Source organism: Crocodylus siamensis, chromosome 3 (assembly GCF_052110815.1).
Source record: "Crocodylus siamensis isolate JL-2025a chromosome 3, ASM5211081v1, whole genome shotgun sequence".
In the NCBI taxonomy this organism is placed as follows: domain Eukaryota; kingdom Metazoa; phylum Chordata; order Crocodylia; family Crocodylidae; genus Crocodylus; species Crocodylus siamensis.
This window is the reverse complement of record NC_143397.1, coordinates 154,637,868-154,665,653: the sequence shown is the minus strand read 5'-3', so window position 1 is coordinate 154,665,653 and position 27,786 is coordinate 154,637,868. Positions and strand designations below refer to the sequence as shown.

Sequence of the window (27,786 nt, the reverse complement as noted above, 5' to 3'; positions counted from 1 at the left end):
CGGAGAACGTTCTGATTGGCCACTAAATTCAGATTAAAGTTCAGTGAGCCCCTCCCTCGGGGGGAGATCGCGCTAGCTGGAGACAGAGGCTGGTGCTCCAGGGACTGTCGCCCAGTCAGGCCCTTAGGCCTATTGATCTCCTCCCTCGCTTGGCGTTTCGTGTCGCTCGTTGTTAGTGCATTGCGACTTTGATTTCCTGGCTTCCGACCTACCTTTGTTCTGACCTTCGACCACGATTTCGGATCACCCTTTTGGACTCTGTTGATAACCTGGTGTCTACTTACCTGGCTTGGACTGACCTCGGCTTCCATCATCGATTACGACTCGGATCATCCTCACTAACCTGACGTCTCCGCTGCACCACCTCCTAGTTTTGACCTCAGCTTCACCCACCAACCATTTGTTCGTTGTCCATCACCATGGACTGGCGTCACAACGAGTTACAGCTTTGTTATTGTTTGTTCGTTTGTGTTTCCCGTTAATGAGCTGTTGACCAGCCCTGAGACTAGCAGTGGGCAGCCGCACCTATCCCTGAGCTTGCACTGGGGTAGAAAGCAAGGGCTCGCTGTGAACCTCGTGGGCCAACAGACCTCTTCATTGTTTTTCGTTGTTTAATTGTTTTACTGTAACTGAAGAAAGCACCGATACCTATGCCTCAGAAGCGTAAGTCAAATAAATCCTCTGTTTAAAACCCGCTACATATCTGTGTCTCAGAGCTCCACGCCAGTAATCCCGCCTGTTCGTGTCCAATTTGCCACCACTCGACCAACCAACCGTGACCAAGACCGTGAGTTTGGCTCGCCAGCTCCAGATCCTCGACACACAACAGTTCCACCATGGCCAGTGTGAGTTCCAGAAACGTCCTTGTAAAAACTGATCATGCAGCAAAACAGGATACACACCAAGATATTTTTGCCACCTAACTTCATTAAGCCAATGAAACATGAAAATCAGCTGAATTTCTTCTAAAAGTTAACAGAGCCCACGAATAATTCCACAAAGCCATAAACCAGCTCCTATTTGAAACATGCAAAGATATTCTAAGCTTAACACTGATTTGTTTAGCAGCATACTTGTCGCAAGTTATTCAAATACAATTCCCAAAAAAGGTGGGCATCACTGCTACTTTTTCTTATTTATTAAAGCACTAAAAAGTTGTCACAGATTACATCTTCCTTTTTGCTTTTCCTCCTACAAAAAGCAAAAAAGGGCTTTGTTGTTACAAGCATAACTATAAAGCTACATATGCCAACCTACTACATATTTTATACTTGAAGTTTCCAAGACTGCAACAGCATTTATCTTGCATATCATAATGTCAGTAATTATCTCTAGACTATCACAAAGCCAGGGGAAAGGGATGACACACAACAGAAACTTAATCAAATTTTGGCCCATTGTTTCTATGAAGTGCCATAGGGCAAGCAGAACTCCTATGTTCTGTCTCTATTAATGCTCCCAAGTTTGGATTGCTAGCTGATATTCAAACATATGGTCAATCTAACTCTGTCTCTCCAGGAAGTCAACTGCTAACGGTGCCCAGGGGTCAACAGGACATTCAATATACACAGAGCATAAAAATTAAATTTTGTGCTTAGGAAGAAGTAAGACTCAGTTGATGAAAAATATATTTTTGACCTTATCAACCGTATAAGCTATTTCATCATCCTAAAAACCCCTGAAGTTTTATTGGGAACAATTACAAGCACATTTTTATCTTCATATTAAAGCTGTACCCTGCACACTTCATACAGCAATCCTGTAACAAACCACATTACTGTAATTGGTAATAAAATTCCTAAATATATTTCATACATGATCCTTAAGGTCAGACATACTATTATTGATAGGTAATTTTGGATCACAAGCTAACATTTTAGATTATAAGAGACATATATGTCACTTTGTCTTTCCAAAGCTGCTAAGCAACTGGATTGCAGAATTCCACCTTCTGCACAAAATTATCAATAGTTTTTGTCTAGACAAATTTAATTATATTAGCTCTGATGAAACAGCATTAAAAGTACATAAAAGGACACTTTTAATTTCTGAGGAAGGATTTTTTCAAATGCAAGAAAGCACAAGTCCCACTGAACAATTAAACTTCTTTTTCCAAGTCTCATGGGTACTTCTAAAAGTGATCCACACCATTTTTATAAAAAGCCTTTGTTTTTAAAGACTTGTATTAAGTTTCCAATTTTTTTTTTTTTCCTATTCAAAAAGAAATGGTCATATTACCCTGGATAACTCTGAATCTTCATGGCTTGAGCACGTCAGAAGTAAGCCCTTGGACAATGAAAGTTAATTAAAATCAAAAGCCCGGAAGTGTTATATTCACCTTTGAGTACTGCATAGGTAGATTTAAAGTCTCTTTTGAGAAACGTATGAAAGCCAGAACAGTAAAACAATTATGTCAATTAATTAACCTTGTTTCATAACCCTATTACATATTTCATATGTAAAAGGACATGAAACCAGATGCAAAACAAAAATTTTCATATATGACAAAGCTGGTTTGCCCAACTTAAAGGCTACAATGGCTGCTACTTCCTCCCTCCCATACTTAGAAGCCTCATATAGCAACCCAAATGGCAAAACAACCTCAATGGCTTTTTCATTACCTGCTCAACCTGTGGCACTCAAGTTTCACAGCTATATTTTTCACTTGAATACGCTGTAGAATATGCAAGGTGGATACTGCCTTTTTGCAAGTCCAGTAAAGTCTCTTTCAAGAAATGCAGCAACTTGCAATTAAAGTTATAAAAGTAGCAACTCCCCTTCCAATTTTCATTTAAACACTCTTATAACCCTACTTTGAATTTATGCGCCACATTTCATCCAGTGACCTTGAAGTGCTTTACCAAGGTGGGCACTGGCACTATCATACAAGAAGAAAAAACTGAGGCACAGAATGGCTATCCAGTTTGCTCAATATAACATAAAAGGCTTAAGAACAGAACCCAGGTATGTTGCCTTGCTGTTACACCAGTGTCGTCTAAACTTTTGAAAGCCGACTCCGATACCAGAAAAGTTAAGTTAGCTGTACCCTCCAACATTACCAATAGCTGGTGGGATTTCAAAGCTAGGCCCATGCTAAATGTACACATCTTCTATGCCAGGCTTGTCCAACATATGGCCCACCAAGCTATTTTATCCAGCCCGTGGCAGAGCTCGGAGCTGCAGCCGAGCCACTGCCACAGAGCATGGAGCTGGCAGCAAGGTGAGGCGGGCAGGGCCGGCCCGTGGGCCCCAGCCAGCAGCGAGGGGAGGGGAGCTGCTTACACCAGCAGGGCCAGGCTCATCAGTGAGCCAGGTCCTGCCGCCAATGCCCCGAGGGCAGCACGGTGCAGGGCTGCCCCAGCTAAGCCTGACTGGACAAGCTGGGGACAGCACATGCAGCTTCTTCTCTAGGCCCACCCCTTGTCCCTGGCACATGGTCGGGGGAGCTGCACCATGGCCCACGCCCTGCCTGCATGTGTGCTGGACAGAGGCATGAGGTAAGTTGCTGCGTGGAGCTGGGAGCACCTCAGGGCTGGGCCAGGGCTATGGGGCGCACGGTTCCCAGAGGCAGGCTGGGCAGGACACAGGAAAAGCCTGGCCCAGAGGCGCCCTATGTCCAGCCACCTCCTTGGCAGTTCAGGTCCTGCTAATGTAGCATGCATGGCTGAGGACTAGGGTCTCCATGCTGCTGAAGGAGCCCGTGCATTGAGGGGATCCTAGGGGCCCACCCCCACAGCATGCAGCCTATGCAACACATTTCATATAGACATCAGGGCTGCAAGGGACCTCGGGAGATCATCGAGCCCAGCCCCCTGCCCACAGGGCAGGAAGTCAGCTGGGGTCAGAGGATCCCAGCAAGATAAGCATCCAATTTACTCTTGAAGGTGTTCAATGTAGGTGCTTGAACCACCTCCGCTGGCAGACTGTTCCAGACCTTGGGGGCTCGGACAGTAAAGAAATTCTTCCTTATGTCCAGCCTGAAACGGTCTTGCAGGAGTTTGTGACCGTTTGACCTAGTCATCCCTTGGGGCGCTCTGGTGAACAAACGTTCCCCCAGATCCTGGTGGTCACCCCTGATAAATTTATAGGTGGCCATCAGATCACCCCTGAGCCTACACTTTTCCAGGCTAAAGAGTCCCATGGCTCTCAGCCTGTCATCGTAAGATCTGTTTTCCTGACCTCTGATCATGCGCGTGGCTCTCCTCTGGACTCTCTCAAGCTTCTCCACATGCTTTTTGAATTGTGGAGCCCAAAACTGGATGCAGTACTCCAGCTGCGGCCTCACCAAGGCCGAGTACAAGGGGAGAATGACGTCCCGGGATTTGCTCGAGAAGCATCTATGGATGCAAGCCAGTGTTTTGGTCGCTTTATTAGCCGCAGCATCGCATTGCAGGCTTATGTTCATCTTGTGGTCAATGATGACCCCCGAGTCTCTTTCTTCTGTAGTGCTATCCAACGTAGCACTGCCGAGCCTATAAGGATGCTGCAGGTTTTTCCTCCCAAGGTGGAAAACCTTGCATTTTTCGGTGTTAAAACACCATCAGGTTCTCGTCTGCCCATTTGCTAAGCTTGTCCAGGTCAGCCCGGATCACCCACCTATCTTCTGGCGTGGATGCTTTGCCCCAAAGTTTGGTGTCATCCGCAAACTTGGCCAGTCCACTCCTGACTCCAATGTCCACATCATTCATGAAGATGTTGAACACTATGGGTCCAAGGACAGAGCCTTGAGGGACCCCACTGGTCACAGGGCACCACGATGAGTGACTGCCATCGATTACAACCCTCTGGGTCCGACCACGGAGCCAATTTCCCAGCCAGCGGATCATGGTGGAGCCAAGGCCACAACTGGCCAGTTTGGCCAAGAGGTGATCATGGGATACCAGATCAAAAGCTTTTTTGAAGTCAAGATATATGGTCATAGAAGGAAATGAGATTGGTCAAACAAGACCTACCCGCAACAAACCCGTGCTGGCTATCCTTTAGGATGTTAGCCTGGGCCAGTCCATCAAGGATGGCCTCCTTAATAAACTTTTCTAAGATCTTCCCCAGGATAGAAGTCAGGCTAATGGGCCTGTAGTTAGCCGGATCCACTCTCCTTCCTTTCTTGAAGATCAGCACCACATTGGCCTTCTTCCAGTCTTCAGGCACTACACCAGAGCGCCAGGAGTTTTCAAAGATCCGTGCCAGGGGCTGGGCTATGACGCTCGCCAGCTCCTTGAGTACCCTGGGGTGCAGATTGTCAGGGCCGGCTGACTTGAAGGTATCCAGCTTCTCAAGGTGTTCCTTCACGAGGTCAGCATTTATGGAGGGTAGGGGATCCCCATCACCCGGATCTTCCTGTGCCATAGCAGGCATGGGCGTCCCATGGGACTGATGAAAGACTGATGCAAAGTACCTATTTAATAGGTTGGCTTTTTCCTGGGCGTCAGTTGCCAGTTGCCCCATCTGGTTTAGCAGGAGTCCAACGTTGCCCTTGCTTTTCCTCTGGCTCCCCACATATCTGAAAAAGGACTTTTTGTTGTCCTTGATGCTTGAAGCTAGTTGGAGTTCAGTTGCACCCTTGGCTTTCCTGGTTTGCTCCCTGCAGGACCGGACCAGCGCAGAATAATCCTCCTTGGAGGTGAATCCCGTCCTCCATCCTTTGTAGGCTTTCCTTTTTAGCTGCAGGAGGTCCGCTAGGTCCTTAGAGAGCCAGGAAGGCTGCTGTGCCTTCTTGCTGCCTTTCCTCCGAGTTGGAATAGATTTAGCTTGTGCACTGAGGATCGCTTCCTTGAGAAGCAACCACTCTTCTTGAACTCCCATCTCCCTGGGGTCATGGTCCCTAAAGGCCTGACCGACAAGCCTCTTGAGCTTGTCAAAGTCGGCTTTTCTGAAGTCAAGGACTTCTGTGTTGCTGACTGACTTGCCAGCTTTACGGTGGATGGTGAAGGTGATCAGCTCGTGGTCGCTGTCACCCAGCTTTCCATCGATCACTAGGTCGCCGATTAGGTCGTCGCCCGTAACCAGTACCAGGTCGAGCAGCGCTTGGCCTCTCGTTGGCCCAGACTTCTTGAGTCAGGTAGAGATCATCCACGCACGAGAGAAAGCTTTGCGACCGCTTGGATTTTGCTGAGTGATCTTCCCACGAGATGTCCGGGTAATTTAAGTCACCCATGACAACCAAGGTCCTGGAGCAAGCTGCCTCAGTCAGTTCCCCGGCGAACTCCTGGTCCAGCTCAGGACTTTGAGTGGGAGGTCTGTAGTAGACTCCCACCGTTGTGTCCCCTGTGCCGTATTCCCCACGAATTTTTACCCAGAGGGTCTCTAGCTGTCCATGCCAGTTGCCAACATCAGCTTGCAGGGACATGTAGCTTTCCTTCACATAGAGAGCTACATCCCCGCCCCTTTTGTCAACACGATCCCTCCTGTACAGGGTACAGCCCTCTATACCTGTGGTCCAGTCATGGGTGGAGTCCCACCAGGTCTCCGTTATCCCAATGACGTCATAATTCTTTGCATTGAGCAGGACGACGAGCTCCTCCTGCTTGTCGCCCAGGCTCCTGGCATTAGTGTACAGGCAGGCAATTATCCCTTTGGGGGCTCTTGCCTTGCCCACAGATTGTGCCAGGGCTGGGGCAGGGGTGGGCTCCCTTAAGTGCCTTGGTCTGCTGGCTTTGCAAGGGTTGCTCCACGGGCCAGCAGTGGCAGTATTCCCCCCATCCCCCAGCAGGCTTAGTTTAAAGCCTGGTGGAGCAGGTCAGCGAGCCTGGCTGAGAAGAGCCTCCTCCCCAGGGGAGAGAGATGGAGGCCATCTCTTCCCAGCAGCTCACTGCCTCTCTCGCCAAAGAGCAGGCTGTGGTCGTGGAAGCCAAAGCCTTCCCGATGACACCAGCTCTGCAGTCTTTGGTTCACTGCGTAGATCCTTTCCCTCCTCAGCCCATAGCTCGAGACTGGGAGGATCGACGAAAACACCACCCGAGCTCCCAGACCCCTAAGCCCCGCTCCCAAATCCCTGTAGCGCCTCATGACCTGGCTGGGGGTGCTCCGAGCCGTGTCATTGGTGCCCACACGAATAAGGAGCATGGGATAGTGGTTTGTGGGCTGGAGGAGCTGTGGGATCCTCTCCGCAATGTCTCAGATGCGGGCCCCCGGGAAGCAGCAGACCTCCCGGGCTAAGGGGTCGGGGCGGCAGATTGCCCCCTCAGTCCCCCGCAGGATGGAGCCTCCCACAACAAACACCTTTCATTTTGTCTTGGGGAGAGCGGGGCCAGTAGCTGTGGTCGAGCCTGGGTTGCCTGCGGAAGCCGGCAACTGAGCAGGCTCTGCTGGGGCTGCAAGAGATGCGAACCTGTTGCTAAGCTCCGGCAAGGGAGGGGCCTTGGTGCGGCAGGCCTTAGGGCCCTTGACCACCTTGGTCCATGCCCCTGACTGGGCAGAGCAGGAGGCCCCATAGTCCTCCTTAGTCCTGGAGGGAGATGGTGCTCTACCCTGCAGTTCCCAGGGGAGAAGGGCCTGGCAGTAGGAGTCTATCTCCTGCTCGCAGTCCCTGATGGCATGCAGTCTCTGAACTGTGGCCTGGAGCTCCTCCAGCTGGCGCGCCAGAGACCCCAGTAGGGAACAGACCCCGCAAGGGGAGGTGGCCATGCTCCCGGGCCCCAGAGTCTGAAAAAGGGACAGGCAGCCCCCGCAGCCAAGAGCCAGGGGCTCCATCTGCATGGCGCCCGGAACCATGGGCTCTGTCTGGGTGGCCGTCTCTGAGGTGCCCGATGGGGGTGCCGCAGAGCCCGAGGGGACCCTCAGGGTGCAGCGCGTGCCCATCCGTGTCATGCCTCTGGTAGGCTGGCTATGGCTGGGGCTGACTACTCTGCGGGGTTTGCAGGCAGGGTCTCGTGCCCTCCCACGCCCTCTCCTGCGCGAACTCCGCGCTAAATCAAGTGCCTGTTTACGCAGCCTGGTCGCGTGGCTCCCTGGGGGGCTGGGCCAACTAGGGGCCTGGGCGGGGGCTTGACCCGGCCTGGCTCCACACAGCCGCCTCCTCCCAGGGAGCAAGGAGTTAACCCCTTCCCACCATGAACCTGCCTACCTCCGGCTGTAGGGGGCTCTGCGGCTGCTGAGGGGGTGTCTGGGGGGCTTCGGAGGAGCGGGAGCGCAGCAGGCTTCACCTGCGCGTCTCTCACTGCTCTGGAGCCTAACACATGCTGGTGTCATCTGGGGCCCACAGCCTCACCAGATCTGAACAGGCCCCAGATGACACCAGCATGTGTTGTATAAGCTGCACGCTGTGGGGGTAGGCCCTAGAACCCCCTCACTGCACAGGCTGCTCCAGAAGCATGCAGACCCCATCCTCAGCCATGCAAGCTACTTTTGCAGGACATGGAACACTCCTTCCCCCCACCCCAGGCCTTTCCCCCTTGCACAGCAATGGGAGAGGTGGCTGCCCAGGCCTATGCCCCTATATATTAACTGCCTGCAGACCCCATGTAGACTGTGGGTGACATCCTGGCTTTTTGTGGGCCACATGTGGCCTGCAAGTAGTCAGCTGGGCAGCCCTAATCTAGTCCAACCCTCTACACAGAAAAATGATGTCCTATTCCTAAACCATACCAAACGTACATACTTTCTGAAAACCACAACTTCCCTAGACATGTTTCCAGACCGATTTCATTGTCACTTCCTGTAACTTCATTGGTGTCAAAGGACATGACATCACTTCCTGATGTAACACCACTTCCTGTGAGGTCTTTGAATATGGCTCGCTGGCCCACTGGGTGATATCAAGTTAGCAATCCGGCCCCACATTCAAAAAGGTTAGACACCCCTGTTCTATGCCTAGCTATTTATTTGCACTCAAACTTCCACCCCTGCCCCTCCCGTCTTTTAACTCAAGCTCTTACCTTGGTTTTGCCCCTGGCCACCCATATACAAAAACAGTTAACCCACACAAGACTCCTTGCCTGTCTGAGGATATGGGTTAAAGTTTAAGTTTCATTTCAATATATGCATTTCAATATGTGCTCAAGCTCTGTAACCAACTGTGACAGTTCTCCAATACTGCTACACAATTCCCCAGAAGCTGTGTTTTCTAGCCCTTCTACCTACATGGTTGGTATCATGTGGCAGGAGCTACCTGTTAATTAAAGAAGACCTTGGCAGCAGTTAAATCCCCATTTTGTTCAGCCTACTTCAAAATCTGATTTTCGCAAATTAACTTCTCCACAAGCACGTTTTAAAAAAAAAAAAAAAAAAGGCCTGTAAATAGAGGGCAGCAGGCAGACAACAATTCATTGTTGGGACAGAGAACTAAAACCTCAAGAGTGCTTACCACAGAGTAACAGATACCAACAGCATTCCTGGCAACCTATTACAATAGACAAATAGAGTTTAAACAGCTGTTTGGTACCACCCCAGGTACAGTCATGTACAGACAAGCTTTTGAAACAGAACTGTCTGACTTATTTAGGCCAGGGACAGTAGTACCAGAGGAGACTTCAGTATAAAGGAAATAGTAAGGCAGGAAGTGCTACTGACCTGGAACAGATCCTGCACCTAAGGCAACAAGACAACCTTAGGCCAAATTCCACATATCTATTAAAAGTACTTAGATAGACCTGAGAAGAATCTTCAAAACTGGGAGCACATATGTATTAAAAGGTAGCCACCATCTCTGTCAGCGTTACAGGAAGAATAGAAATACATGCTAAAAAACACTCTCCAATGTGTAACCAATAAAATTACTGCCACACAGGATATTAAATGATAGAGGGCATACTCTGCCCCAGGTGAAGGCAAGAGTCAACACACACTAACTGCCCATCTTTCCATAATGTGCAATACACAGTTGTTACAACAAGGTCTTGCTCAGTCAGCTTTTTACTTTAAAACTATAAATTTAAAGTAGAAATGAAAAATCAAGAGAGCCTTTTAAAAATAGCAAATCTTGTTTCAAGTGAGAGGCAAGTATTTCTTAGAGTGATATCTTTTATTGGACCAACATGCATTCTTCCTATACCAGAGATGCACGGAAGAATGCCAAAGCTTGTCTAACTTTAACTTTTATTGGGTCAGCTGTGTAATTGGGATAATCAGCCTAAAAAAAATCCTGGTCTCTCAATTCCTGGACCATCATGGCTACAATCTCACTCCTACACTACCATGCTTAAAATGAAATCTGGATGCAATGCAAAATTCAGGCCAACACTCATCACAAACTTTAAGGAGGCATAGATTAAAAATGCAGCATCCATGAGCTTCTATCAAAGACAAAGGCTTTGTAGTACTCTACATAAAATAATTATATGCATAAAAATATTCACTTTTGATGTGAAGCTTTATGTAAATAGATGATGCCAATAAATTCATTAGCTCCTATGTGTGCTCTGATTGGTTCAGTTCTTACATCATGATTCACCCCACCATGGCAATTTATTCTGCGAGCTGGTGAGAAAAACACCGATACACCAAACAACTACCAGTTAATTTCAGGAGGTGTGGTAACAAGCCTGGGCTGCAAGACACAAAGTACCCTATTTCTGGAATATTTAAAAAAATTCTATGCCTCTTGATAAAAAAGGAAATGCATGCTGAATATGAGCAATACAACAAAGAGATGAAAGACTTAGCTGTGAGAACAAAACAATTTTAACAAAAACATTATTCAGAATGCAATAACTTTGAAGATAAAGGCTTCTAAATATGACACTAGTGAAACTATAGACTACTCTTTCAAACAAAGCAGAAAGGACTACAAAATGCTTCAGAACAAAGCTTGACACGTTTATGGAAGGGATAATATGCTAAAATAAAGGTGGTCCCAATTTAGTAAATGGCTTATGCAATATATCAAGTTCTGGCACGGATCTTTGAGAACTCCTGGTGCTCTGGTAAAGTGCCCAATGACTGGAAGAAGGCCAATGTGGTGCCCATCTTCAAGAAAGGGACAAAAGTGGATCTGGCAAACTACAGGCCCATCAGCCTGTAGGGCCTGTACAGGCCTGTACAGGAAGGTCTTAGAAAAGATTATCAGAGGCCATTCTTAACAGACTGGCCTATGGCAATATCCTGAGGGATAGCCAGCATGGATTTGTTGCGGGTAGGTCTTGCTTGACCAATCTCATTTCTTTCTATGACCAGGTGACCTACCACCTGGAAAAAGGAAAAAGAGATTGACGCCGTATAGAAGGCTTTTTTAAAGTCGTGCTATCTGGTATCCCATGATCACCTCTTAGGAAAACTCGCCAACTGTGGCCTCCGCCACACCACGATCCACTGGCTGGGGAACTGACTCCATGGTAGGACCCAGAGGGTGGCAATTGATGGAAATCAATCATCGTGGTGCCCTCTGACCAGTGGGGTCCCCCAAGGCTCTCTCCTGGGGCCTATACTATTTAACATCTTCATTAATGATGTGGACATTGGAATCAGAAGCGGACTGGCCAAGTTTGCCGATGACACCAAACTCTGGGGTAAAGCGTCCACACCTGAGGACACAAAGACAATCCAGGCTGACCTTGACAGGCTCAGGAAGTGGGCGGACGAGAACCTGATGGTGTTTGAACACAAAAAAATGCAAGTTTCTCCACCTTGGGAGGAAAAACCTGCAGCATCTTAATAGATTCGATAGTGCTATGCTGGCTACCACTACAGACAAAAGGGACTTGGGGGTCATCAATGACCACAAGATGAACATGAGCCTGCAATGTGATGCTGCGGCTAGTAAAGCAAGCAAAATGCTTGCTTGCATCCACAGATACTTCTCAAGCAGATCCCAGGATGTCATTCTCCCATTGTACTCAACGTTGGTGAGGCCACAACTGGAGTACTGCATCCAGTTTTGGAGTCCACAATTCAAGAAGGATGTGGAGAAGCTTGAGAGGGTGCAGAGGAGAGCCACGCTCATGATCAGAGGTCAGAAAAGCAGACCTTACGATGACAGGCTGACCGCCATGGGACTTTTCAGCCTGGAAAAGCGCAGGCTCAGGGGTGATCTGGAGGCCACCTATAAATTTATCAGGGGTGACCACCAGGATCTGGGGGAATGTCTGTTCACCAGAGTGCCCCAGGGGATGACAAGGTCAAATGGACATAAACTCCTTCAGGACCGTTTCAGGCTGGACATAAGGAAGAACTTCTTCACTGTCCAAGCACCCAAGGTTTGGAATAGATTGCTGCTGGAGGTGGTTCAAGCACCTACTCTGAACGCCTTCAAAAGACATCTGGATGTTCATCTTCCTGGGATCCTATGATCCTTGCTGACTTCCTGCCCCTGGGGTAGGGGGCTGAACTCGATCTTCTGAGGTCCCTTCCAGCCTTCATCGCTATGAAATCAGGTATGATATCTGTATGTTAAGGCTGAAAGGTGACAATCCCCATGACAGTTATCAGGTCATCCCAAATGGAAGGAAATGTTTCCCACACATACACATCACTTCTCCTTGGTCGGACTGGGCAAGATTGTGCATGATGCTTCTTCCATACCATGAGGCAGAAAAGAAAGAGAGAGATAAATTATTGTCATAAAATTGTATGGTTATTTACCAATACATTTAAAATTGCTTCTGTTCAAAGTATAGTTGGTAGTCTCATTTATTGTAAGAGTTGTTATCAACCGTGTTTTTACTATGGAGGCTGGACTTATGAAATGATTTTTTACAGCATAATACAATGAAACATCCTAGGTGAAGACTGCCTGTTTAAAAATAAAGTTTTAACAAGCAGTGATGAATTTCAGCATTTTTTTCCACTCCAAGCTATATCCTCCCCATCCAAGCTGGAGTTGCCTGGCTTATTTCAGTAATTAATTACCTCCTGCCAGGGGCAGAGGGCATTAATCACTTAGTAAATAAACAATTAAAATAATCTCTCCCCTCCACATCCCTTCAGGAGAAGGGGACTTTTCCCTGCACCCACCCCCTCTTCCTATTCTGAAGACAAAGGGGTGGGAAGAGTTCCTTTCTCCCCACAAACCCCCTAATCAGGAGATGGGCAGTCTGACTTTTTCTTTTCCCTCCTCTTTGCTCCCTTCCCCCTCTCCCCACCCTTTTAGTAGACAGCTTTTTGCCAGCTCTTTGCTCTCCCCCCCACTTTTATTTTTTTTTTTAACATATCTGGTAGGGCTGTGCAAAGCTTCTGTAGCTGATTTGATTAGGCAGAGATTCGGCCCAATTTGGGGACAGAATCCAAATCGAATCAGGAGACCAATTAAAAGCTCAGAATCAATTTGGATGCTTTGAATCAATTCAGAAAAGCTTCAGAGATTTGGTTGGCCATAGACTAAACGTGCATCACGGAGACCAACTGGCGGCTACAGGAATTGTGCTTCGAGGAGGGCTTTGGCTTCCTCAGCCATGACCAGCACGTCACGACGAGATGTGCTGGGATGGGATGGGCTCCACCTTTTCCCTAAAGGTAGGCGTGTGTTCTCTTCTAGGTTGGCGGACCTCCTCCGGCGGGCTTTAAACTAGGCTCATCAGGGGAAGGGGAAGATGAGGGCGGAGGAAATATCAGACTGCCAGACCAAACAGCACCCACAACTACAGCCCAGCCCAGACCAACGAGTGAAGCGAATAAACAGGTAAGAGATAGGGGCCAAGGTAATGCTGGGACTAGGGGGTCAGTACACACACCCACAGGAGGCCTCAAATGCCTCTACACAAATGTTCGTAGTATGGGTAACAAGCAGGAGGAACTCACCCTCCTGACGGCTGACACCAGCCCGGACATAGTGGGGATTACAGAAATGTGGTGGGACTCAACGCATGATTGGGCGGTGAATGTCGGGCTATAGGCTGTACAGGAGGGACAGGATAGGAAAGAGAGGTGGGGCTGTGGCACTCTATATTAAGGAGGAATACACATCCTCATCAATTAGCAAGGAGTCAGGGGAGGGGCACTCTGAAGTGCTTTGGGTTAGAGTACAAGGCAGTCGAGGGGAAAGACTTACCGGTGGGAGTCTACTACAGACCTCCCAACCAGGGAGAAGAGCTTGACCAGGAATTCTTGGGTCAGCTCACAGAGGTAGTGGAGGCTAAGGATGTGGTAGTCATGGGGGACCTGAACTTCCCAGACATCTGCTGGGAAGAGCAGTCAGCCAGGTCTGAACGCTCACGTAGGTTCTTGGACAGAATGCAGGACCTCCATCTAACCTAGGAGGTGCACAGCCCCACCAGGGGAGACGCCTTGCTGGACCTAGTGCTGGCCACGGGTGATGACCTGGTGAGGGGGCTGAGACTGCTCGACCACCTGGGCAACAGCGATCATCGCCTGCTGGAATTCACCATCTAGCGCAAGGTGGCAAAGCCATACAGTAAGGCAGCGGCCCTAGATTTTAGGAGGGCAAACTTCAACGAGCTAAGGAGGATAGTTGGAGAAGCGCTATGGTCCCAGAGGGGAGGGGAGCCAGGTGTCCAAGGAGAGTGGTCGCTCCTTAAGGAGACGATCCTCCAAGCCCAAAGGAAGGTAATCCCAATGAGGATCAAAGGGAACAGGAGAGCACACAAGCCTCCATGGCTCACCAAAAGCATCCAGGAATGTCTCCTTGCTAAAAAGGAGGCTTACACCCAATGGAAAGAAGGGGTCATCACCAGGGAGGACTATTCTGTAGTTGCTCGGAGATGTAGCGGGGTAGTTGGGAAGGCCAAGGCAGAGATGGAACTGGGACTAGCTTCCCAGATTAAGGACAATAAGAAGTCCTTTTTTAAATACATAGGGGGTAAAAACAAGGTCCTGGGTAAATGTGGGGCCCTTGCAGGACGCCTTGGGAAACTTGGTCATCACACCAGACGGCAAAGCTAACATGTTTAACGATTTCTTTGCCTCCGTCTTCCTAAGTAGGGACCAGAACAGCCACCTCCCTGCTGGGCCCCCCTAAGGCCCTGGGGGAGGCACACCTGGGCCACAGGTTAGCAAGGATTTAGTTAAGGAGCTTCTGGAGGGGTTGGACGTATTCAAGTCAGCTGGTCCGGATGATCTCCACCCTAGAGTTCTAAAGGAACTGGCCGAGGTCATTGCAAGTCCCCTGGCACGGCTTTAGCACTCGTGGTGCTCTGGTGAGGTACCGGAGGACTAGAAGAGGGCCAACATGGTTCCCATCTTCAAAAAAGACGGGAAGGAGGACCCGGGAAACTATAGGCCCGTTAATCTTACCTCGATCCTAGGCAAGCTGTTTGAGAAAACTATTCTGGCACACATCCAGGAAGGGCCAGCAGGGGACTGCATGCTTAGGGGCAACCAACACGGGTTCATCAGTGGCAGGTCCTGTCAGACCAACCTGGTGGCCTTTTATGATCAGATCACCAGATCATTAGATGCAGGGGTAGCAGTGGATATAGTCTTCCTGGACTTCCAAAAGACTTTTGACACTGTCTCTCACCCCGTTCTCATTAAGAAACTGGGGGGCTGTGGTATAGACACCCACACAGTCAAATGGGTTGCCAACTGGCTGGAGGGCCGCACCCAGAGGGTGGTAGTGGATGGGTCCTTCTCAACCTGGAAGGACGTGGGCAGTGGGGTTCTGCAGGGCTCGGTCCTCGGGCCCGCATTGTTCAACATCTTCATCAGTGATTTGGACGAGGGGGTAAAAAGCACCCTGTTCAAATTTGCTGATGACATTAACATGTGGGGGGACGTGGGCACACTGAAAGGATGCAACAGGCTACAATCAGACCTAGACAGGTTACAAGGGTGGGCGGATAAGAATAGGATGGGTTTCAACACAGACAAGTGCAAGGTGATGCACCTCGGGAGGAACAACCGGCACCATACCTACAGGTTAGGGAACTCCCCTCTTGTCAGCACGAAGGCGGAAAAGGATCTTGGGGTCATCACTGACTCCAAGATGAACATGGTCTGGCAGTGTGGGGAGGCAGTCAGGAAGGCCAACCGCACCTTGTCATCCATCCACAGATGCATCTCGAGCAGGTCCAAAGAGGTGATCCTCCCCCTCTATGCGGCACTGGTCAGGCCGCAGCTGGAGTACTGCGTCCAGTTCTGGGCGCCACACTTCAAGAGGGATGTCGACAGCATGGAGAGGGTCCAGAGGAGGGCCACTTGTATGATCAGGGGTCAGCAGGGTAGGCCCTCTGAGGAGAGGCTAAAGGGCCTGAACCTGTTCAGCTTCCAAAAGAGAAGGCGGAGGGGGGAATCTTATGGCCTGTTATAAACTAGTCAGAGAGGGGATCAGCAGGCATTGGGGGAGTCACTGTTCCCCCGAGCACCGCCAGGAGTGACCAGGAATAATGGTCACAAGCTGGCAGAGGGTAGGTTTAGGTTAGATATCAGGAGGCGCTACTTCACGGTCAGGGCAGCTAGAGTCTGGAACCAACTTCCAAGAGAAGTGGTGCAGGCTCCTACCCTGGGGGTTTTTAAGAGGAGGTTAGATGAACATCTTGCTGGGGTCATTTGACCCCAGTATTCTTTCCTGCCATGGCAGGGGGTCACACTCGATAATCTACTCAGGTCCCTTCTGACCCTAGAAACTATGAAACTATAAACAGGCAACAGACAGCTGCCTCCAGCCAGTAAATCTGTTGAGGTTGAAGGGGTGGGGGGGAAAGAAGAGACATGGAGGAGGAAGGGATTGGGGCAAGCTGCCCAGCCAGGACAGAGAGCCACAGGGTGCAGGTGCACCAGCACTGGGAGCAGGGGTTCAGTCCTGCTGCCACTTGCCCAGCTGGGGCAGTGGAGGGGAGCAAGAGAGATGCGGGTGCAGCTCACTCCAGGCAGAAGGGGGCAAGTGGCAGCAGAGCACAGCCCCTGCTCCCAGCACTGCTGCACCCGCATCCCTTTCTCCATACTGGCTGGCAAGCAGCAACAGGGCAGAGCCCCCACTCCCAATGCCAATGCCTGGGAGCAAGGGCTACGCCCTGCTGCTGCCCGGAGTGAGCCGCACCTGTATCATGCTACCCCTTCCTGTCTCACACATTGGCTGGGCAAGCAGCAGCAGGGCATAACCCTAGCAGCTCCTCCCACGGAGGCAGAAATAGGCGCAGCCAGAGTCGTCACAGAAGAAGCCCCCATGGTTGTCTTGTCCTACCCGGCCCCATCCCCCACCCAGTTCAGCCTAGTCCTGGCACTATAAAAAAACAGCTCCATACTCACCAGCTGTGCAGCAGCCATCAAGGCCTCTAAAGGCTTGTGGAACAGCCCCCTGCACAGCATGAGGAATCACTTCCCCACTTTGGCCCCTGTGCAGCCGCTGCCGCAATGGGTGGGTGCAGCACAGCTCAGCAGGGCGTTGCGCGCCATCTGGGAGCTGGAGTGGCTCTACCAGTCAGGCGGAGCCCAGCACCGCTCAGCTCCAGCTCCCAGAAAACATGGAGCAGTGATAGCTGCCATGTGGGTGCTAGGCAGAGGGGCGGGGGGGGCAGCAATCCCTACTGCCCCACACTGTGCAGGGGGGCTCTGTCACAAGTGCCCAGAGGCTCCCAATCACCACTGCTGCAGCCGGTGAGTATGGGTTTTTTTCTTTTGTTTTTACAGTGCTGAGACTGGCTGGGGATGGTTCCCCACACTTTTTCCACAGGGAACCAGCCAATTACATGATTTCACGGAAATTGAGTATTTGGTAGGTCTTTGATTATTTTTTAAAGCAGTGCAACAGAAGGACTTTTTAATAGTTCTGTTTTAGGGTCCAGCTCAGATATAAGGGGTCATGATTATGAACATCCATTTTCTGTAGTACCTACAATTTTAGAGTCATCTGCTGGTAAAATCACCTGTAACATAAGTCATCTTTCATTACTAAGCAAAAGAGAATGAGTTTGTAATGAGGACCAGAAGATTCCAGCAAGACTCCTTAAATGAAACAACTGCTTGGTTCATTTAGGCAACCATTTCTCCCTTTCATTTTGTTCAGTTCATTGACAAAATCCAATTATTAAAAAATAAGTTCCACTCTACCAGGCAGAAAAGATTGCTAGAAATTAACAGTGTGCAAAAACACATTGATGGGAAATTCATTAATCTGCGTTTTCATGAGTGCAGCAACATGCACAATGACTCAATAATACGTGCTTGTGTGCCAACAGAAGATTAATACCTGTACCATACAAGAGCATTTAATATATTTGAAAATGTTCATAACTCTCAATGTTCAGAAGAAGTCAAAGCAGAGGTTGAAAAAACCTGAGCATTCTGGTGCCAAGTGCACAGCTTTGTTACAAATGTTGCACATGCAGCATAGAGGACAAGTCTAGGAAACAATGAAGGGAATCTGAAGCTTGCAGGGTTCCAGTGCTCATTTGATTTGTCTTCTAGGCACAGATGCAAGTAATTCCAAGAATAAAAAGGAACATACTGAAATGGCAAAATACTCTGACAACTACTTTGATTCAGCTTCACTGAGAAGAGCATGATAAAAATAATTTTTCCTCATAGAAGTACAAACATTCCAGTTTTTGACTGTTCTGAGCTATTTATTTAGAACTGGCTCCTTTTGATGGCAATTTGTGTAGAAAATAGTGACAAAATAGATGGAACCTTCACAGCCAAAGAGTAAACATCACGCTAAAGAGAAACATGGAAGATAAATACATTGAGTTCTGTGTCAATAGCTTTAGACAAGTTACATTCAGCAATTTTACAACTATCTTATACTACTGCAATTTAGGAAGAACTCCAAGAGACACTGAAGAGCACTCTGGGAAATTAAATTACAGACAGAAGACCAGCAAAAGAATCAAATACTTATTCCATCTGATTTTCTTGCCCATCTTTCCAACCTAATATACCAAGGTAGATGCTTAACTGCTGAGGAAGAAGATACTGCTATGGCATGGGTATTTAATAATTGACCTCCAATCATGCTAACCAAAATAAATTTCAGGTCTGGAGGCAAACCATTCAAGCAGTTGAGATTTGCTGATAACATGTTGAAGAAGAAAATCACACCACTAACTTGGTAGAAGTTATTAGTAAGCACCTAAAAACAGTTTGCTGAAATGTTCAGCTAGATTTTGACAACTGTCACCTTTTCTTCATTGACAAAAAAAAAAAAACAAACAAACCCTACTCTTAGGTTGGACTGATTTATGCAAAAATGAGAAGCTGAGTAGAATCTGAAAGAGCAAAAAGACTCACCTTTCTCTTTGAGTCTACGACTTCTATGGCAATCCCTTGCAGTCAGAGGCGATTGTAAAAAATAATGCAAAGGGAGGATGAGATCCACACATTTTAAGACTTTGAAGGCTAGCCTAATAACTTCAGAGACTCATTTTCAGAAGATTTATGCTTCAGTGAAAGTGACTGGAATTCTACCCATTTGAAATTCACAGCCAGTCAGTTTAACTCACTTACTGCAGTTAATCCTTCTTCACGTGGTCATTTAGATTTTTTTTATAATAAAAAATATATACACACACAAAAAAATAAGGTTGGTTTGTCAGATGTAAAACACATAAAATGTCTCTATTTAATTAAATTTCAGTTAACATACTAAAACTATTTGACAAATCACAAGTAAACAGATACCTTGAAAATAAGCTATACACCTATCATTCACCATTTCCTAACACACCAGAAATTCAAAACTACTAAAAAATGAAGATAGTAAACTATACAATAAGTATATAATTATAGTGTATCCCCCTAGGTAGCATAAAAAGTACTAAGTGAAATGCAAAGGTTCTTCTTAGTTGTGAATTTACATGTTTTAACATTTATATCAATACTGCATTTTTTTTCTTATTAAATAACCAATTTAAATTGCTACTTTCTATCAAGGAATTCATCTTGGTGATTTAAGTGAACTTGATTTAATTTTAAATCAATCAATCCAGGTGTGATCTAAATTGATTTTCAGGGCGTAGGAGGAAATATAACAATCCAACCTGTGATTTTAGCTGGCTGCTGCTTACATTAAAATTACAGGTTTCGCTAGCTTGAATTCATAGCTAATAATAAATATTACTTCATTGATATTTTTATATTGGCATTTGCATTGAAGAATGAATTATTGATTCCATTCATTCTATTAAACAGAAAATCTGTGGCTGTTACCTGCAGTCTTAGTTTGCAGAAAGAAAAATAACAATAGACCTGGTGTCTGCAAGTTTCAGCATCCTGTTTATGCTTGCCTGAGTTTTTTCCTACTGGCAATAACATTATAGAATTCTTCCAGGCTGGTACGAAATTCCTGGGTAAATGAAGCTTATTATACCTGCTCCTGTAGCGTACAAGTTTTCCTGGCTACTGATTTGTTAATCAGTCCCCAGCCAATAAAGCAATGCCTTCAAGAAATAGCAAAGGAGAAGCCTAGAAGAAAGTCCCTCTCCTCATGTGGGACTTACAGCAGATTAACATCTTCCTGTGCTACTGGTACTTGAATAAGGGTTAAGATCATTACTAGTAAAGAGACCCTGCATCTTTGATACTGACTCCTCCTACCTGCAGGGCAGCCCAGAAAACTTTGGACAATTGTTTGAAATCAATTTTATAGGTACAACTTACAGTTCTGTCTGTGAACTACTTTTGATCAGGTAAACATGCAGAGATGAAATGAAAAGCATAATGAGCACCAATTTAGAATCTCGCTGTGGTGCCAAAGGTAAAATAAAAGATGCCTTTCTTTCTTCCTTCCTTTCCATTGCCAAAAAATGTACTGCATCTTTAACCATCTTCCACCTCAGAAACCTCTTTGGGTAATGGCCCAGACCCAATGAGAGAAGGAAATTTGCAAGAAATGCACAGAAGACTTCACACAAGTCAAACATGTACCTTCCAGAATGACAGCTGAAACAAGACAGAGAAAGGATGAGCTGAATAAATATTTAAATAAATAAAATCACAGACCAATATGAGCTGAGAGACCTATGCATATTGTGAGAGAGTGCTTACGCTAAGCAAGGCCTAGCATTAAAAAAAATGCACTAAAACTCCCAGAATGCTTCAAGGAGGTTGAGGAGTCAGCGATTGACATTCTGGTAATCACTTTCTGACCCTTAGATGAAAATACTGAACTTCTGACCTTTGAACAATGATAAAAATAGCAGACATGCCGCTTACATTGTTAAGAATAGGAAACTGCATGGCTAAACCGCAATGACGAAAAAACAGCCGCATATAATGTCAGCTTTGACATTTTAACCCTGCAAAACCCAGCAAAACTTATAGATGAATAATGTATTTAGGTTATAGAAAATTAGCATAAGAAATATAAAGGTCATTAAGAATTAACATAAGAAGCGTAATGATTATAATACAAAGCGTTATCACCTGATATTATAATATAGATAAGTTAACTAAATAACCAATAGAAGTAAGAATTAGAAATGCGTATGTATAAGTGTTATCATATATAACTAATAGTAAAGTTATGTTAGATGCCTCACTTCCACCGTGGGGACAGTTTTGTATCTTTTGCCTAAAAAAAGATAGGGACTCCTTTTAAATGAGCTGTTGACCAGTTCTGAGACTACTGAATCAGGCAGCCGCACCTAGCCTCCGGGTTAGAGAGCAAGGGCTTGATTTGGGAACCTTGTGAACCAACAGACCTCCTTTAGTTTATGACTTTGTGAAACAATAAAAGTTTTAAATTGAACAGGTCTGAGCCTGTGATTAATTCAGTCCTATATAATTCGGCATCAAGCTCACACACATCTTCCTAAATGGTCCTTCAGATATACGCACAAGATACATCTCACATCTGGAAACTCCACACACAATCAGGAAACCATTAAAATCAATCCCTCTTGAATTTGCTTCACCTCAAATTTCAAAGCTTATAGTTATACTAATATTCCTATACAATTAAGTTCACCTCTCCTTAGTTCTTTTCTTACTATTCAAATACCAAAAGCGTTTTACTACCAGCACCTGCTTCCAGATATTTACTGGGATTACTAGCTGCTAAAAATCAATTGCCCTGAAGAAGCATGAGAAAAGGAAAAGAAAACATCTAAAAATATTTTAATCAAGAAATATTTTTAAAGTAAATTTTAAAAATATTATTTTTAAATTTAAAAACTATATTGAAGATTAGAAAGAATAAACTATATCCCAATCAGTCCCAAAATTTGACTGACCCTTAAACATGGGATTATTCAAGGAGTTATACAATGTTAAGAGCAGTTTCAGAACCCAAGGAGATATATAATTTTAATCCAAGTCAGGCATCTAACTCCTTCAATTCCTTGAAAAACCCCAGACATCTGATCCTAATCTGGTTGCACTAAACAAGGAAACAGTCAAAATGATGGTCATAGAAGGTACAAATATGCTCAAAATCAATTGTTTTACTTCACTGAAACTTGTTTTCCTCCTTTTTCACATGCCTTTGTTAATCATAGAACCACAGAAAATTCAGGTTGGAAGTGGCCTCAGGAAGTCATCTAGTTCAACCCCCTGTTCAAAGCAGGACCAGCCTCAACTAGATCATCCCTGCCAAGGCTTTTTCCAGCTGGGTCTTAAAAATCTTCAAAGATGGACAGTCCACAACCTCCCTGGGTAAACTGTTCCAGTGTTTTATTACCTTCCTAGTGAGAACATTCTTCCCAGTATCTACCCTAACTTCAAACTTCACTTGCTGCAGCTGGAGCCCATTGCTTCTTGTTCATTTATCTCCATCCTCCTTGGAACCCCCACTTTAGGTAGTTGAATACCATTAAATTCCCCTCCATTCTCTCTTTTCCAGACTACATAAGCCTAGTTCCATCAGACTCTCCACCGTAAATCAGGTGCCCCAGCTCTCACCATTTTCATCGCCCTCTGCTAGACTCTCTAATTCATCTACATCTCTGCTGTGGTGGGGGCCCAAAACTGAATACAGTACTCCAGATGGGGCCTCACCAGTGCTGAACAGAGGGGAATAATCACTTCCCTCAACCTGGTAGTAACACTCCTACTCATGCAGCCCAATATGCCATTAGGTAATATCTTACAGTCCATTAAGCCTTCATGACTCCACTACCACAGCCTGTTTATCCCCACACTCTCTGATCAAGCTTGACAAGTTTTTCCTCTTTCACCAGGCCTACTATTGCCATTAGAAATTTCAGTTTGCTAAGAATCAAAGTATTTTTGATGTCAGGACTTCCTGAGGAAGGAAGAGAGTTGCACATGAATGCTGGTCACCCACCTATATTATAGTTTTGGAGATTTAAGTATCTGATGTTTGGGGTTTCTCCACATTAGAAAAGGAATGTGCAACAACATGTTTTAGGGCCAACCTCAAGTAGTCAGATTCCACCCCCCCCCCGCCCATTAGCTATTCACACTTTCAACAGTAGATGAACCAGTGGAGTTTCTGCTTGTTCGGGTTTTGCTTTCCAATTCTGTATGCACTGCCTACTCAGTTCCTTTTGTAAATCCAGCATTTGAGACAAATGAGTTGTTGTGCTGTATAACAAACTCACAATGAAACATAAAACTAAGGCATTGCTAAATAAATCAGGCTAAACAGAAAGGAGAACAGTCTTCACAAGTCACTGAGAAACCAGTGCCATAAAAGCTACAATGTAAAAGAAACAATAATTAAACCCACTACACATTTGCTGCACTTATGGAGTTTTTCTACTTTGCTAAAGAGTATATTCATCTTGCACTCATGAGCTTTACATGCCACAGCCCAACACACTAAAAAATAACTGTTCGCAGTTATAATGAAGACGTAACTATATTACAAAATTCTGACTGCAAACTGTATGCAGTGTCTCGCTACATGAGACATGTATGTTTAGAAAGAATGATTATGGTAAAGCTGATCATCACAAAAATCCAGAGTATTCGATATACAAAAATTGTATGATTATGAACAAGTAAGAATTCATAGGAAAATATTTTACATGTACTCATGACCAAGATATAATGCATTTCTGCAAAGTGGTATACAGTACTTGATTTTTCTCTGTCTTGTTGAGCAAATTCTGGGCTGATTTACTATTTGGAACAGCATCAGCACCACTGAGAGTACTCTGATCCAGTAGCATTTTGCAGCTTCTCTAGCTATATATCTCAATGACTATCCAACTCAAGACACTCTATTCCACCTGTCTCTTAGTCAAGGTCTTTTTCAAAACACTTAGTCACTGCAGTGGTTGCCCCACACAAGTCGTATGCAGTGCAAGGCAGCATGGTAAGCGTAATTTAATACTTGCAAAGTACCTAGCCATTACAGTAACCAGTCACAGAAGAGAACTTAAATGAATGTTTCACTAGCTGTGCATGAAGTCTACTAATAGCTAGTTGTATTAAATTAACCCAGACAAAACTATTAGCTTCAGATCTCAGCTGTTTTTGCCATCCCCCATTTCTAAGACTTCTAGAGTTTCTCTCTTAACAGGATGACAGTTATTTCTCTTTTCCATTTAGAAAGCAAACAAACCACAAACACAGATCTTTCTGCAGAAAACACCAAGAGAAATGTTGAGAGGAAACATCCCACACAAGTCAGGCTCTCCAAAAATCAAACTGTGAAGTAGCAGTGGATTGTTGCTATTCCTTTACCAAATTTACCTCTGGCTTTGAGCCCTGAATGGAAACATTTTCCAGTTTTTTCCCCCCTCCAGCCAGGTTTAAAAAAAGAAAAAAAGAGAGAGAGATTTACCCTGGCAAATCCCAGGACTTGGCCCCCAAGGCTGCAGCCAAACTTGTTTCCATCTTTACTGGAAAAGATGAAAAATTGCAACCAGCCAGGAAGTGCCAGGCCCCAAACTAAGGGCTCTGGCTTGCCCCCGTCTGAGCAGCCTCTGGGGCTGCTGAGCCACCCCAACAACCCTCCAACACACAGGGGTGCCCCAATTCACCACAGACTAGTGTCCTCTGCTGGGTCTCCCCCCCACCCACTGGCTTAATTTTTAACCTACACCCCTCACAGCCGTCCCCAGTTGGTCTTTTAGCTGCCTTGAGCCACGGGCAACAGGACCTTGGGGGTCCCCCCATCACCCGGGGGGGTTACAGCTCTGCAAGAGGCCCCACCAGCAAGGGATGGGCTGGCACGTGCGCCCCCACGGGAGCTTCTAGGGGCAAGGTGGGCTTAGACCCCCCATTTCTGCCCCCTGCCTGGAGCAGAGGGCTCTCCACCGCGGTGCCCCAGCCCCAGTCAGGGGACAGCCCGAGCGGGGGGGGGGCGGGTACCTGGGCCGCATGGCGGGGCCCGCGCGCGCCCAATGCTGCCGCAGGACCCAGCCGCGGCCCGTCGCCATAGCAACACTGAGCCCTGGATATTACCCCCCCGCGGAGCTATTGGAGTTAGCGGCACCGTCACGTGACCCGCCAGGAGCATTCCAAGGAGCGGCCTCGTTGTCGCGGGGCGGGGCTTCTGCGCCTCCTGCTCTCGCCCCGCCCGCGCCCAACCCCGCCTCCCCCGCCCTGACGTCATTCAACCTGTGACAGCTTCATAACTTGTGTGACGCCTGCAGGACTAGCACGGCTGGGGCAATGCAGAAGTGTGACACGCTGGGCGTTACTGCATCTCAGAGACTGCGTGTTCAGTTCAGTACTTCCTTTGTAACGTGCTAAGGACATCGGTAGTGCCTTAAGTTACTGCGTAGTAGCGTTCGGGCAGTTATTTAGTGACACTTACTGCCTGTTAGCCTTATACCACTGCAGGATTGCTGGTCGCACAGTTTTTGCTGTGACATGCTAGGCGCAGTGGTATGATGCTAATGTGCAGTAAGATGCTAGTGTCCCTGCGCCCAGTGACAAGGAGAGAGAGCTTTTGGGATGAGACCTGCAGCCTGGCTTCACAGCCTAGAAGTTGTACTACATCAGCCAAAAAAGGGCCCAGGCTGCTCCCACACTTAGTGCTTTATCCCAGAAGCAAACTCCTTCGTGCTTGGCTTCAGATGACCCTTGATCATCATCACACCCTCTGGTGATGAGCTGTCGCTGATAGCAAAGCCATTAAATTGGTCCTGGATTTGATCCACTCTGGGCACATCTACTCATGAAACCAATCTGACGCAAAAAAACTCCCAAAAAAACTCTGCAGTTTGCAATGGAGTTTCTTTGTGTCACTTTTACAGGTGCGTCTGACACCACAGTATATTGAGCCACGGTGGCCCAGCCCCAGCAGGCGGGGAGTGCCGGGGGTCCGCCTGCCAGCCTGGGGCTGCTCCGACTCAGCTCAACATACTGTGGAGGGGCTGGCTGGGGTACAAAAGTGCTGCGGTGTAAGGCAACCCTCATGCACCAGTCAGCCCCAGTCAGAATCTACATTCATGTTGCAGCAGAGTAAATAACTCCATCATAGGATCATACTTGTGTTGGGCAGTACTGTCCTATGGCCGAGTTAATTAGTTTATTTCAGTTGAATAGCACCGCATGTGTAGATGCTACCACTTTACTGTGGAGCTAATCAGTCAGCTCTGCAGCAAACCTCTCATGTAAACGTACCCTGTTTGTGGGAGATCTCGAATGGGAATAATACTATTTGTGTTACTCTTCCTTTTCCAGCATTTCTTAAAAACAATGTTAAATAAATTCTTCCTGTAACTCTTCAGTCTGCCTGTTAAACTCCTCTTCATTTTCCATCCACATGTATTCAGCGGATGCATTGTTATCTTCATGAGCATGACCATTAATAATAATCACATCTTCACTGATGATGCTTGGGCTAGGACTGCTGCCATTTGGATCTTTCATGCTGCACGTCTGATCTGAAGTAGAAGCATGAATGGCTCTAGATTTTACAAAGCACTCTTGTAGGCTAGTGGCATGAACCTTTCTTTCCATAGAGCTAGGATTTTAAAAAATGGGGGGAGGGTGGTACACCTGGTGAGGGGCAACATGGCATCTAAAACTACAGGTGTTTCTCTCCAGGTAAAAAGAAATTAGACTATTCCTAACAGGCTAGAGGCCTAGGCAGGGCTGTATTATTTAGTGTTAGATTGAAGAAGAAACAAAGAGAATGTCATTGGAAAGAGTTCAAAACTAATCCACAGGGCTATAAGATAGGAGCTGCCTCACCAGGAGCAGGAAACAGGCAGTAGCATAGCATAGCATAGCATAGCATAGCATAGCACAACCTCTTTGCTTAGTGGGACACCAAGCCTATTCAAAAGAAGGGAAGAATGATATACACATACACATATGGAATGAAGAGTTTAGGAGGGATCAGGTAGATGATAAGGAGCCAGGAAGTCATAGTCATAGAGAAGTAGGCCTGGAAGGGATCTCCAGAGGTCATCCAGTCCCACCCCCTTGCCTTATTCAAGTGACTCACTCAGCGCTGCCTATCGAGAAATGCTGCTGTCACTGCCAGGTAGTTGGTTTTAAACTTTGGGTGGAGCAGAAATCAAAGGGGTGCCTCAAGTCTATCCAAGGGTACCTTGAGTCTAAAAAGGCTGAGATCCACTGGGAAAGGTGCAAATCTACTTTGCCTTCTCATACTGGCTACCTGAGTACAAACTGTGGCTCCAGGATCCCTGAGAATAATAAGTTGTCATATTTAGAGAGAGGGAGTTCTCCAAGGAACTTGATACAAGAAACTTACTCTTCAGCGCTAGCTAAAGGAGCCGTTTTCTGCTGGAAGAATAATTTGCAAGTATTACTATCCATCCTCAAGAAAGAAAAGTCAGAAGCAGCAGCCTAGTCAAAAGACTTCTGTGAATTTAAACTATATGGGAAGTTTGAACTGCCAGAGTTATTCTGCTATTAAGATAATTTGAGACTAAAAAAAGGTCTGACACCTGCTGTTAAATTTCTTATAGGACCCAACTAATAATTAAAATTAAGCCTAAACCATTTAACAGATCTACTTCCAAATTCTCAGAATGTTCCATCTATTCTCAAAGAGCAATTGCTGCCATTTGCATGCATAATAAATACTTTGTCTGCTTTAAGAACAAAACCTAAGTGACAGATCTGTGACTAGCA

The 27,786-nt window shown here is 46.6% G+C and overlaps 1 protein-coding gene and 1 pseudogene across 3 annotated transcripts in view; both read right to left on the bottom strand.

The window, feature by feature from the left end:
- The window catches only part of FBXO15 (F-box protein 15), a 56,477-nt gene extending 31,235 nt beyond the window's left edge, over window positions 1–25,242 (bottom strand). Inside the window, exons 1-2 of one of the 3 annotated variants that reach the window (XM_090039580.1) lie at window positions 25,045–25,223; window positions 24,515–24,572 (exon numbers count right to left, since the gene is read on the bottom strand). In XM_090039580.1, the coding sequence (XP_089895706.1) occupies window positions 24,515–24,572; window positions 25,045–25,192 (206 nt within the window). In that variant the 5' untranslated portion in view covers window positions 25,193–25,223. Of the gene's footprint in view, window positions 1–24,514; window positions 24,573–25,044 lie in introns of all 3 variants that reach the window. The other 2 variants (XM_090039583.1, XM_090039581.1) reach the window with 2 other exon arrangements.
- Window positions 25,243–25,709: 467 nt separating this feature from the next.
- LOC149869025 (polyadenylate-binding protein-interacting protein 2-like) lies at window positions 25,710–26,553 on the bottom strand (annotated as a pseudogene).
- Between the last annotated feature and the right edge of the window lie 1,233 nt (window positions 26,554–27,786).